The sequence below is a fragment of the Aythya fuligula genome, chromosome 3 (assembly GCF_009819795.1).
Source record: "Aythya fuligula isolate bAytFul2 chromosome 3, bAytFul2.pri, whole genome shotgun sequence".
Lineage (NCBI taxonomy): Eukaryota > Metazoa > Chordata > Aves > Anseriformes > Anatidae > Aythya > Aythya fuligula.
Window position 1 is genome coordinate 31,659,748 of NC_045561.1, and position 13,002 is coordinate 31,672,749.

At 42.8% G+C, this 13,002-nt stretch overlaps 1 protein-coding gene across 1 annotated transcript in view; it reads left to right on the forward strand.

Annotated features, from left to right (window-relative positions):
- Window positions 1-13,002, forward strand: part of BIRC6 (baculoviral IAP repeat containing 6) — a 173,717-nt gene that overhangs the window by 912 nt on the left and 159,803 nt on the right. The window contains exon 2 of the mRNA XM_032184553.1: window positions 12,147-12,328. Within this exon, the coding sequence (XP_032040444.1) occupies window positions 12,147-12,328 (182 nt within the window). The remainder of the gene's footprint in view (window positions 1-12,146; window positions 12,329-13,002) is intronic.

Below are 13,002 nucleotides of genomic sequence, written 5' to 3' on the forward strand. Positions count from 1 at the left end.
GCTGAGGGATGTCAGTGAAGGATTGATGGTTGTCACCTGCACGGGGCACAGAAATGCCAGGAATGGTGCGGAGATGACAGAGTCTAGGTACTGCAGGTACTTCTGCTTTAAGAACCAGCAACTATTCTGTCAACCTGAAAAGAATAGAACAAAAAAAATCTGTCATTTCTTTTCATGATTTAGAGTAGATGTATTTTTAAAAGGTTGGAGAAAAAATAACTTATGGAATTATTGAGCAGCTGTCGACTGCTTTTGTAGCTTGGTTGTAATGAAAATCAGACTCTTGTGTGGTGTTTCCCGCTTTCTTCGGAATTCAAATCACTCTGCTTTTAAAATTCTTTTTTTGTTTGTTTGTTTTTGTTTTGTGTGTGTGTGTGTTTGTTTTTTTTTTTTCTCTATCTTGCTTTCTCCTAAAGCGCTTTTATTGTTATTAGTAACTTAATTTCTTTATTTTTTTTTAAACTATTGCCAGAATTTGAGAATTGCTTCTGAGCTCTGGAGGAAGAGGGCATAAATTTGGGGGCTTAATTTGTAATTGGTTGGCTGTGTAGGAAATGTTTAATTCTCAGGGGCAGAAGAAGGCGTGAACTTTAAATCAGTCGGAGCTTTTTTTTTTTTTTTTCCCATTTTACTGTGATAAAAGCCTTGCAAGGGATTTGATTTAGTATTCAAAACGCTAATGGTAATTCTTCTCTGAATAGTAACTATTTAAAAATAACTTCCTGCTCTGCTTCTGTTACGCACATTCCCCCTGTATACCTCCCTTACTGTCAGTCTTCCCTGTGACAGTCAGAGCGACTGCAAGAGGAGGATCCTACTCCTCCTCACACCAAACGGAATTGCTTGCAAGCTACCCAAATTTTTTCTGCTCCTGGGTGACTGATGATTACGTTAATGGAAAAAAATTGATAACCTCGGTTTAGCTTGAAGAAACTTGAAGCGAACATCCTTGCAGGTTCAGACTGGCGTGACTGTCAGAAGTCAGGTGCATCTCAGCAGTCGGTCCCCGAGGCTGTTATTGACTGTGTTCATTCCTGTTCTCTCCCTCTTCAGCCCTTCTCTGGGAAGAGGAGGAGAAGGGAATTCAACTGTTCTCAGATGTCCGTGTGCTCTGTACAGCACTAACTCTTTTCATGTAGGGTAGCAGCAGTTGAACGCTCAGACCTGTAGACTGGCTCTGTCCCCGTTCCCTCCACTGACATAAATGACAGGTCAAAGGATATTGTTGTTACAGGGACTTCTGGTGCTGCAACTAAAAATAGAGTCCCTAGGAATTAAAGCTGCCGCTCTTGGGAGACTGCTGCCCTCCTTGGTAACTGGGGCTTTTGCCCTGCCAAAAGTTTTCTGGTGGACAGAAAGGCTGTTGCTCATTACCTAAGGGAAAAAAAAATAATAAAATATATATGTATATAACCGTCGCAGCTTCTCCATCTAGAAAGTGGAGGAAGAAAAAGGATCACCTATTACGGGAAAGGGAAGAATAAAATAAAATACCACCAAACCCTGGTGTTGCTTTCATCTGCAGTTGCAGTTCACGGCACCTATATTAATATGGTTAGCTCTGAGCTCCTTCTTAGTGAAAAGACTGCACCTGTGGAGTACTCAGTCTGGTGGAGCAGTAGAGCCTGCCTTCATTAGGATGTAAATACTGATTGCTTTCTTCAGCGTGTTAAAGAACAAGACAAAAGACTGAGAGGCAGCAGGCAGTTCAGTTATAGATCGGGTCTTCCCCATGCTTCCGAAGATCCAGCTGTAGCCTCTGGCCTTAGTGTGTCAGTGTCTGGTGTTAACATCATTGGTCTGATGTATCAGATGAGCCAGAGATTGTTCTTCTGTGCCCAAGCTGTAGGAATTCAGTGAGGACTATTCATGCTTTTTGTTCCTCTCCCACACTTTTATGTGATACAACTCTGAGTCTTCTTCAGACCTGCCTACTGAACGTGTGATCATCTTTCACTATTTCAGTCCGTTCCCTGGGTGGACGTTGCAGGTGTATTCAAGAGCACCAGGTCATTGCTTGGAGCAGCTCAGAGTTTGAGAGTGAATAAGAGCTAAAGGGAAAATCGGGTGATCCTGTAGCATTAATCTTTGTCTTACCTGGCTGTGTGGTTGTTCTTTCTGTTCTGCCAAAGCCGTTACGTGATGGCTGGCACACGGTGCTCCTCAGAGAGGCCGGCTGGGAAATGCAAGGACAATTCCCGTGATAACTGGATTGTTGGCGGTTCTGTGTTTGTTGGTAGTGGTCACTCAGGACTAACAGGAAGCTGTCCTGCGTGTCTGTCAGGCTCTTTATTCCCTCTTAGGGATTCAAGTATTTGTGTGCTTCCAGTTTCGAGTTGAACACTTGCACCCGAAGAGCACGAAGGGTCCAAATGTCAGTCTCTAGACGCAGTGCTCTAAGGAAGAGCCTTCTCCTCTGCCTCAAAGAACAAACCAAAACAGACAAAAAGAACAACAAAAGCAAAGCAAACTTCAGTCATCTCAGGTGACTCTTGGTGTGTCCAAACAGATGTTTGATGGATCAGATCCTTTTATTTACAAATCAAGGAAGAAAACTGCTTGAACTGGGAGAGTGCTGTGATTCCCAGGGAAGCTTGACCAGGAACCCGTTAAGGAACTGGGATGTTCTGGCTGATGGGCAGTCCCCATCTTGAAGGTTTCTGTAGGTTTTTTTGAGATGAATTTGTCATAGTAATGGCTTCAGAGCCTTGTTTGCTAACATGCATAGTGTTTCATGGCTCAAGTCTTCTAAATTACTCCAGAGTCCCTAAAAGTGATCAAAAAATACAGACTTCTGAATCCAAGTGCTTCATACAGGGCAGAATCTGGTCAGTGCATATACATAACAGTTCCAGCAGGGGAAGAAGAGGCTGCGTTATCACCAGAAGCCCCTTAGCCACCGGTCCTCCTACAGAAGAACTGAGAAGGAAATAGATCCCAGCCCAGGAGAGTCATCTGTGGCAGCAAGCTGGGGAGTGCTGCTTGTCCTCAGCTGCGTTACTCTGAAGTACGGAGCCTTGGCAATCCCTCTGGGGATATCCTGTCCTGTTCCTTTTTGTTTCGTTTCCATGTGGTAGAAGAGGCAAAACTAGAAGAAAAGATTCTCCTTTGCAGTGCAGACCCGGTACAGCTTGGAAATTACAGAGGGAGCGTGCGCTTTGTGTAATCTCTTGGAAGAACCTGTTGGGATACTCTGCTGTCCCCTTCTAGGCTTGGAGGAGTTGCAGGCAGCAGCACTTCCAGCAGTTCCAAGCTCACCGCAGTACCACTCACGTTGCCTAGGGATCTGCTGCAGCCCACCTTGCTTTTGAGTGTGCTTGGACGTGGCTGACAATGTTCATCTGGGAAAAACATTTCTCAAAGAGGTCATTCCATTGATGTATGTGATCCAAAGGTTATTCGTGGAGAGTCTTAAGCCCTAGAAAAAGCAGGATAGGAGATCTGTTGGATTTGAGTTGTGTTTAATACCAACAATGACTGTAGACCACCACGTGCTCTGTTCGTTTGCTAGCTTAATCAGGGGACATCACACTTGACACTCACCTTGCAAGACTATCAAGATGCTGTCAGCTGGTACTTCCAGCTCTGTGGGAGCACGTCTGGATTGTCTTCTGCAAAAGCTAACATAAAATAAAAATAGAGATCTCTTTGTGTGTCTGTAAAGGAGTTTTTACATTAGGATGTTTATTGCAGGGATCCAGAAGTAACAACAAACAGTGATGCAGGCGTATGCGATGTTGCCAGACAAGAGAGCAAAACTTGCCGGATTATTCATATCTGGCTGATGGATTCGTGGCTGTCATCACAACAGTAGCACTGTATGAGTAAAGGTTTCAGATTGCTTAAAGTCAGAAAATCAAAAATTTCCTAGACCTGTGCAAATGGACTCTGAAAAAGGTCTTCTGCAGGCAGGAAGATGTGTCTTGAAATACTTCTAGCTGACCTGAAGAGGAGATACTGTGCTCTGTGCCTGGGATTTGACCTTTGCCTTCCTGCTGTGTTCCATCTCAGGTAGTTGAGGTATTTCTGGTTGGTGTGAGAAGTCCCGAGGTTTTCAACCTCAGTACCAGTTGTGGTCCATCTTTGGTCAGGACAGCTTTTAATATGCTTATGTGACAAACCCTACAGCCCAGCTCCCAGTCATGTCGCACACCAGATTATGCAAAACAGAGAAGAAACCTGGCAGAAGTACGTTGTGGCAGAGAGAACTGATCAGTTCAAGTCCAGAACGTTATGAAAGCAAGCAGATAAACCTCTGTTGGACCTCAAGTAAGGGCAGCATGAAGAAGGTTTTTGCTTTGGATTGCTCATCTTAGAAAGCTTATCTTTTGGTCTTTTGAATGCTGAGGTGCTCAATGGTCTGGATCTGATAGACCCTCCTCTGCTATCACTGGTCCTGCCTAGCAGCTGACTGGCTGGGAAGGACACCTTTCTGAGCCCTTGCTAATACAGCTTATAACAATATTTTTATGGTTCCTGTTGCATTGATGTCCATAACTGAAGTGATGTGAAACATCAAGGATTTTGTAACACAGAGTATAAGAAAAATGTGTCCTAGACTGTAGATTCAGTCTTTGTTTCTGCTGATCTTTTAACAATGATTGTGTCTGGTTTTGGTGTGTGGCGTTGACCTGTTAGTGCAGGTTTTCTTGCCAAGTTACTTTCAAATCAGGAAACAAAGCTGTCTACCCTCACTGTTATGGGGATTCTTTAAGTCTCTCTGAACAGTATGACATCCTTCAGAAATGCTTCTTCAGGATGTCTTGGAAATGGAAATAAGGTTTACAACTCCAGGACAACCTTTGAGTGTATGATGCTGTGCCCGGGCGTGTTAGGAGATAGCTCGTTGTGTGTCGTCTGTTCCCCTGGGATCTGTACTGCTCACCAGTTCTGTATTTTTAAATAAAAAATGTACATGTGGATCAGCTCACTTTCCTGATGGGGCTTAAGTGATGCCCCAGGATTGCTTTCTGCCGGTAGAAAGCTGTGCTGTAAATAGTTAATGCTCCCTTAATTGCAGCAACCGCGTGCCGGCACCAGACGAGCACCTTGCACCAAGTGGACGCTTGCAGAAAGAGCAGTCACTGCCCTCTGCTCTTCCTTTTGTGCTGTGCTTGTGGACACCAACACCTGCAGCTTCTTTTGGGTTCTGTGGGGTCAGGTGTTGGGAAGGCTGTGAGGATTTGGTAAGGCCCCGGTGCACACCACTAGGCAAAAAGCAGACGGGAAGTCTGGTATAAGCAAAACATTGTTTGAAGATTTGCATGTATGTCAGGGGAGAGAGCGCTGCGCTGATAAGGATGATGCACGAGAAGGGGGAAAAAGGCCAGCCTTTGTTTTACTGCCCAGCTTAAAAGTGTAAAAATATGGAAATAACAACTTACCTGTCACATAATTACAAACATCATGATGCTTAAAAGTGTCTCGGGGTATCTGCTAAGGCTGTTCAGTGAGTGTTTTACGGATATTTTTTTTGTGTTACTTGGAGGAGGAGGGAATTTGCATGTCAGTTAAGTGGTCTTGAAGGTTAGTATCATTCATGGAAACGTGTGTCCCTCCCCCAGTGCAGGTTAGTGAAGGCTTGCACAGCGTGCTGCCGGCCAGGCAGTGCTTCAGCCTGCTCTGCAGTTGGTGGAGGGAGAGCTCTTCAGTCCGCTGCACTTCCCTGACCTGAGTGAAGCAACCAAAATCCTGGCTGAGCATCTGGCAGCTGTAGAAGAAGAGTGTGATAAACTGTTCACTGGGTGACAGGCTACAGAAACTGGCAGGAAAAACTACTTCAAGAAAGTAAGGGTGTTGTGGAGAAATGTTGTGGCAGATTCAACTGACCTCTCTTCTACTGGATCCTACATCCAGGCTGAGTTGTAAATGATGGCACATGGCACTGCTAGATAGACTTTCTTTTAATAGTGGATTTTTTTCTGTTTTCTATAGCTTTTGTAAGCCAGAATTAACAAACAGTTGTAGGTTTCCTCTCCAGGTAATAACGCAGAAGGCTGTACTCTGAACTTTTGGAGGAACTTGCCTCCCATTGAAGCAGCATGGCAAGCCCAGGCTTCCAAGGCTTAAGTTAACCTTTGGGAATGCCCCCTTATAGTGACACTGAAGTTCAACTTGCTTGGTCACCATGTTCAGATATCCTTATGCTGCGTGTAGTTGTCTTAAATGTACAAGTTCCTTCATTTTTGCCAGTTCTTACGCAGCATTTGAAAATTCATCCTAAAGAGTACTTCCACTTGTAAATATAGCTTAAACACTAATGGATCTAGCCTGCTCTACTTCAGCTTTCTTATATGGAAGCAATTATCAGGGGAAGAAAAACTCCTGTGAGAATGCATTTAATTAATTTGAAGTCCTCATAAGAATTCAGCGGAGCCGGAGCCTGGTGTTCTGGGCTCTGAACTGACTCATAATGACAGAATGAGATCTTGCACTTGTGCTAGAAATATGAAATACCAGCTAAATGCTCAGCAGCGATCATGTAAGCAATTACTGGAGAAGTCAAAAAAAAAAAAACAGTCAGAGAATATAAGTGCATCTCCGTGCTGTCACGTGTGCAATTTTACTTATTTCCACTCAAAAGGAGTCTAACAGAACTACAAATGTAAGGCAGGCAGTGGGTTACCTGTGTAAGACAACCCAATAGACCATGAATATTCAACCCAAAAAATGTGATGGAGAGTTGGAAGTGGGAAGGTAGGAGTGTGAGAGAGGTTTGCAAAGTTCTGGGTTTGTGGAAAACGTAAGTTTGGATTGAACTGTCTCTTCCAGCATGGTCTGGAGGGCATCAAAAGAAATGATCAGGTGCCCAATTTAAACCAATTGCTAGAAACGGTACCACATGCAGCTCTTGGCTACAGACGATTGTGGATGCTAGATGTTTAGGTGGAATCACAGCAGCATTAGACAAAGAACATGTTGTACACGTACCTTTTCTTAAATGATTTACTGAACATTTCATTTAGAGCACTGTCTTGGATAAAATATGCATCCTTCCTCCGACTCAGTTTGGTTACTCCTGTGTACAGTTATCTTTCTGCACGTGGCTTCAAAATCGTTGAGCAGAGCTACTGATGTTTGCCCCTCAACTCCTATCCTATCCTGTGTGGTGAGTTTAGACCCGTAAGACCTTGCACTTGTCCTTGTTGAAGTTCACAAGATCCCCGTCAAGCCATTTCTTTGGCTCTTTGAGGTCCGTTTAAATGGCAGCTCTGCCCTTTAATGCCTCAGCTGCCTCGCTTCCCTCTCTCCTCCCATTTGGGGTCATCACAGTCGAGCTGAAGGTGCCTTCTGATCCATCGTCCAGGTCACCGATGGAGATAGCAAGCCCTGTCAACCTTTGAATGCCACCGTAGCTGTCTGCCAGCTTGGCGTTGAATCATTAACTCCCAGCTTCAGGCCTGGGAGTTCAGGCAGTCCTCCAGCTTGGTGTTTCGGAAGCTCTTTACAATTTGGGACTTGGACAAAGAAAGGGGGGAAAAAACAACTAGACCTGTTCCTGCCAAACAGACCTGGAGTTTTAAAAGTGCCATAACTGGAGCTGTTTTCTCCCGTTAGAGACTGCAGGGTACGTAATGGGTGAACTCAGCTCCTCTGGCCATTTTAGTGACAGAAAGAGGAACTGGTTGTAAACATTTCAGCTGGCAACGGTTTTGTTGTGAAATGCTGTGATGGGAACCGCTCTAGAAGAATGGGGACTTCCCGGTGCTGACCTGCAGAGCGTTCTTTGCCTGTCTCTGGCTCCGTGTGGATGCCCTGTAACCTGCCTGAAATTTCCCAAATAGATCTTTCCTGAAAATCATAGTTCTTATTTGGAGAAAAACTGTGAAAAAGACACCGTCTTTTTTTTGTTTGTGATCTGGAAGCTTTTAAGAGTTAATGTTGACTTCTGTTATGAATTCCTTGATCGGACACGTCTGGTTAATATTCCTGTGACAGCCTCCCATGTTTTGGGCCAGGTCACACACCTTCCTACACCCCTTTAACAAGAAGTATTAAACCCTGCTCTCATACAGTGAAACCGATACTGAAACGATTCTGTCCTGCTTGAAGCTAAAGGAAAAGATAAACTGTAAGTCACGTGCCTTGTTCTTGATTAACGAAATCCAATTTTGGCACATGCTGGAGTTGCAAATAAAGTGCAGGCACTTGGCAATGCTGAGCTGGGTGTTTCTGCCTCCTTTAGCATTCCTGCTGCTAGAGATCAATTTTAGTGTTTTTTTCCTGTTTCAGCTCTAAATGTGGTTTTGGTTTCTTCCTTCATTTTGGACTGCTGTTCCCAGTGATGTGGCAGATAGAGGTGTAAGTACGTAGTGGGATTTAAAAGTGAAAGCGTTGCTCATGTAGGAAACAAGGAGGTTTAAGCATGTCCAGTTCATTCATCTAAAATGGCAACTTCAACTTGTTTGCATCCAAGAGATTCCTTTCCACCCTTATCCTTCAATTTGGGGAGTTTTTCTCTGGGGAAAGAAGGGGTGCACAGAGTGTCTCCAAGGTGGCAGCAGAGTGCTTTGCTGAGGTGACGTTTGGTGCAAATCAGGGGCTGGAGCTGGACCTCGAAGGTACGGAGCGCTGCTGAAGTTTGCACTGAAGGTGCAGGAGGAATAAGAGAGGATTGACAGCTGCTAAATTCAGTGCTGATGAGCAGTCAGGGCCTGGTTTGTCCTGCCACATCCATCTTCTTGTTACTGAGTTCCCAAATGTTCATAAGTGCTAGGTCTTTGTTTCCTTCTGAGCCACTGATGTAGAGCACTTCAGAAACAATCTTTTTTTTTTTAAACCAGACCATTTCCGTGGTTTGCTTACTTGCTGTCCTTTTACTGTCTGTTAACCTGGCTTGTGGAAGAAGAATTTCACACAGCCTGTTCCCATGAGTGGTAATATCTCCTAAACTTAAAGCTTTACACCTACACTTGACAATACAAAGGGGAAGATAAAGTTTTGTTTTTAATTCTTATAGTAAATTTTAAGGACTTTGGCAGTTGTACCATTCTCTTCCCTTGAGTTTTTGGATTCTCTTCCTTTAAACAGCTTGAGATGTTGAAATCTAATGATGCAAAGTTAAAAGGACAGGCAAAGCTTTTGAACTCCAAACCTTTATGTGCTTTGATTCCCATGGCTGCAGTATTTTGAAGTGGGCGCTGGGATCTTGTTTGGGTGTTTTAGTTTAGATTGCAAGAGGAAAAAACGGTATCAGTGCACATGAAGTGTGTTTTGCTGAGCTGATGGGAGTTGTATTTCTGCAAAAATATTACTTGGAGTTCTCAATCAAAAGGCCTTGCTGCGTCCATAGGTAGAAGTGATGGATGTCCCTGTAGGTGGTTGGCCTTGGATCTTGGCATTATGGAAGCCTTGCTATGATGCATGCATTTACTGCTCTCACTTTATAGCTGTAGATAAGTCCTACTTGGCTGTAACTTAGATATTATTTGTGTTTTGTTTATTTTATTTTTTATTTTGCATGCTGTGCATTGGGAGTGTCCTGTCAAGAGATTTACTAACTGCTATATGTTTTAGTGCCGTTCCTGGCTAGCAGTCTTCAAGGTGGCTTGACTTTTTTTTTTAAATATTAATTAAAATTTTAAATATTTTTATTAATTTAAATTATTTAAAATTATTTAATTTAAAATATTTTTTAATATTTTAAAAAGACCACAGGTGTTCCTCTCAACAGTGACCTGCATCTCTTCGTGTTGGTGGCCACGCGTTTTCATTTAACAGCCACTTTCTTTTCAGCTGTAGCCTCACTGGGGCTAAAACTCTCTATAAGCAGAGAAACTGCAAGAAGCTTTTTAGTTCTACTCCTTAAAAAGCCAGGCCAAATGGGTGCTTGGTTTGGTTCATCGTGATGCCTGCAGACAAGGGGGCACAATGAAAGCTGCTTAGATCTTTATGTATTCTACAGGCAAGCTGGTTTTCTCTGATAGATTTTTTCATAGGTCAAATTTCTGAGCACAGGAAATTGCTGGTCTCTGTTCTGTACTGTGTGACACACGGAAGGTGGGGGGGAATGTTCCCTTTCTCAAATTCTTCATTTTTTGCAATCTGTTGTTTGTTTGCTTTGCTTTCAGCTCCCCAGGTCACTGGCTGTAATGCTGCTGTAGGTGACATACCATAACTTAATGCGCTGTTGGACTCTCACTTCCAGCGTGCTAGCAGCCAGGTTTCCTTAAAGGAACTGACAAAAAGCTTAACAATTTCTTTGTGATTTGCAGTGGTATTAATCCTAGACAGATAAGCCAGAGATGTTGAGAGGAACTGCGATCTGCTTGTGCTAAGGCTGGAAAGCAGAGTTGGACAACAGTTCAGAGGCTACTCATGTTGTAAGCCAGATGACTGCAGAAGGTGTTTCCCTGGGTTTTGGAGCAATGCTCAACACCGATGGCATAATTTCCTTGAAGTTTCTTAGGCTTAGATTAAGGTAGCTTGTTTGGGATTTATGTGCTTCAAATAAAATGCAGCTGGCAACCGTAAGTAATGTTCTAGAGCTAGTTTAGCCAAAATCTTTCTGGCATGTAAATAACCAAAGTATTTGGAAACCCTGTGAGAATCACAGCTGTTGGGACTTGGGCTGTAGTTAGAAGGTTTTGCTTTGTTTCGTAACAGTAAAAATAGTGTCTTGATTAGGCATGTTGTCTACCTCATAATTAATCTTCATTGTCTTGTAAAATTGGGACTGCTTGCGCAGAGGGTACTTGTTAGCCAGGTGGTGGTTTACACAGGAGATTTCTTTAACTTCGCTGCAAAAATGGTTTAAGAATAAAACAAATCTAGCCTTAAAAGCCATATGGGACCAGGGCTCCTACAGGCTGCTTAACTCATACTCATAGGGCATGAACATACTCCTGTGGTTGACAGGAAATCAGAAGCGGCTGTGCTGTTGGCACTGCCCGAAAAGGTGAGCTGCTTTTCTCATCTTCCCTAAAAAGAATAGGAGAGAAGTGGTGGGTTAAAGAAAGTGTCCTGTTGTGATCCGGCAAGTTCAAACTTATATTTGAATTTTTGTAGAAACCATTATTTTTCTATAGAAGGACTTGTTTCCTTGCCTGCAGCTGTGTTGTCTGTAGAAATTCTTGTGTGAGGAATGCCAGGCTGTTGCCAAAAGGACCCTTTTTTAAAGGTGAGGTAGGACCAACAGCTTCTCCACTATCGAGTGATTCTGGGGCTCTTCAAGTGTTTCTGACTTCAGTAGCAATGCTTACAACTGAGTATACTTCACGCAGACAAAGGCCTATATTTTGTGTCCTATATTTTGAGTATGCGTGAGTCATTGGTTCAGAAAATTTGGTGACGAGGGCTGCTGACATTTAGTCTTGTACTGTTTTTGAGAGAGGATGCTACAAATGCAGCGTGGTCAGATTTATGTTTCCTCCATTCGAGAAGGTTTAATTTCTGTTTATCTGTATCAGAGTGTGGAGATGAAAGAATTTCGGATTGTAGTTGTCTTTATCTGGATGTTATCTACCAAAATTATGTCTTTTTAATTAGTTGTAATAAAAACAGCATCTAGCATCTGAAGAAAGAGGAGAACAGGGACAGGACTTGAAAGAGAACAGGGACAGGACTTGATTAACACAAAATTTAAGGAAACTCCTGTTCCTGTGCAACAAGAAGAGCTCTATGTTGCCTATCCAGAGGTTTCAGCTTTGCCCTTCGCATGATGTATCTCTGTGCTTTTAACATGTAGCAGCAGCTTACATTTTCAGTGAATTCACACACTTTGCTTTCTACACAGGTCGTGTATTACATCGCGTTAGTTTTACAATCCAGCCAGCCTCAGACACATGACAGCATCGAGTGTTTAAACATTTGGGCTCGTGCCCGTTGCCACAGCCTCTGTTTACATCTGCTGACAGCCACCCCTGGCAAACATCTCTGACCTCTCCCTGGCATCGTGTGTGCAGAGCAGAGAAGAAATAAACTACCTTAATGTCTAGAAGAACACATCTGTCGTGTGTCTCTGACGATGTACAGGTGGAGGCAGGGTGAAGCTTTGATGAAAGGTGTCGTAGCTAATATGCTAGTTTTGATTACCCTGGGAGGCAGAGATTTACCTGAGTGTTACATTACTTTCCAGAACAGATATTATAGGTCTCTTATAAAAGCTGTTTTCTAATAAGATTTTTTTTTTGTCTTTTGCTTTACAGCTAAACCAGGTGGACGGGTGAAATGTCAGTATATTTCTGCTGTGGATAAAGTGATCTTTGTGGACGATTACGCAGTAGGATGTAGGAAAGATCTCAATGGCATCTTATTGTTAGACACAGCTCTGCAAACACCTGTTTCAAAACAAGATGACGTGGTTCAGCTTGAATTGCCGGTTACAGAGGTAAGATACAGGAGGAAAAAAATATGTAAATAACTGTCAATAATACTGAAACCAGATGTTTGTCCTGGAGTTTCTGGTGTGCTATTAACAGCGTGTAATGGTTAAGTTTTTTAGTTATTGGCCATCACAGAGCAATAGCTTCTTGTGGTTATTCCTATCTCAAACAAATGATGCCTTGCCTCATCAGGAGCACGTTATTTCAAACAAAGGAACTTCAGTGATCAGAAATAAGGACTCATTTCCAGAGTATTGTCAATGCTTATGTATAGCATATGCTCTTCTAAAAGTTGGTCTGGGCTGCTAGCATTCTTGGTCTTTTATGATTGTTTTTTGTACAGGCTTTCATGGAAAAAATGTCAATTATAAAAGCAGTTAATATGACGTTGCCGCATGTGAAAAGTGAATGTTGGAATTGAATTTCTCTAATTAGGTCAGTTGGCCTGATTTGGGGGAAAAAAAAAGAAAAAAAAAAAAAAACAACACTTTTTTTTTTCCCCTGCAAAATGTTTCTTTCTTTCATCTTTGGACCCCTACAGTTGCAGTAACATTGTTTGTGATTCTACCTGATTTGAGACAATATAACCCACCATGTAGTATCACTGTAAGGGAATCAAATGGATACATATTCCCTTAGGTGTATTGCTCAGGTTTGTTGCTTGGTTTGCCTTGGCTAG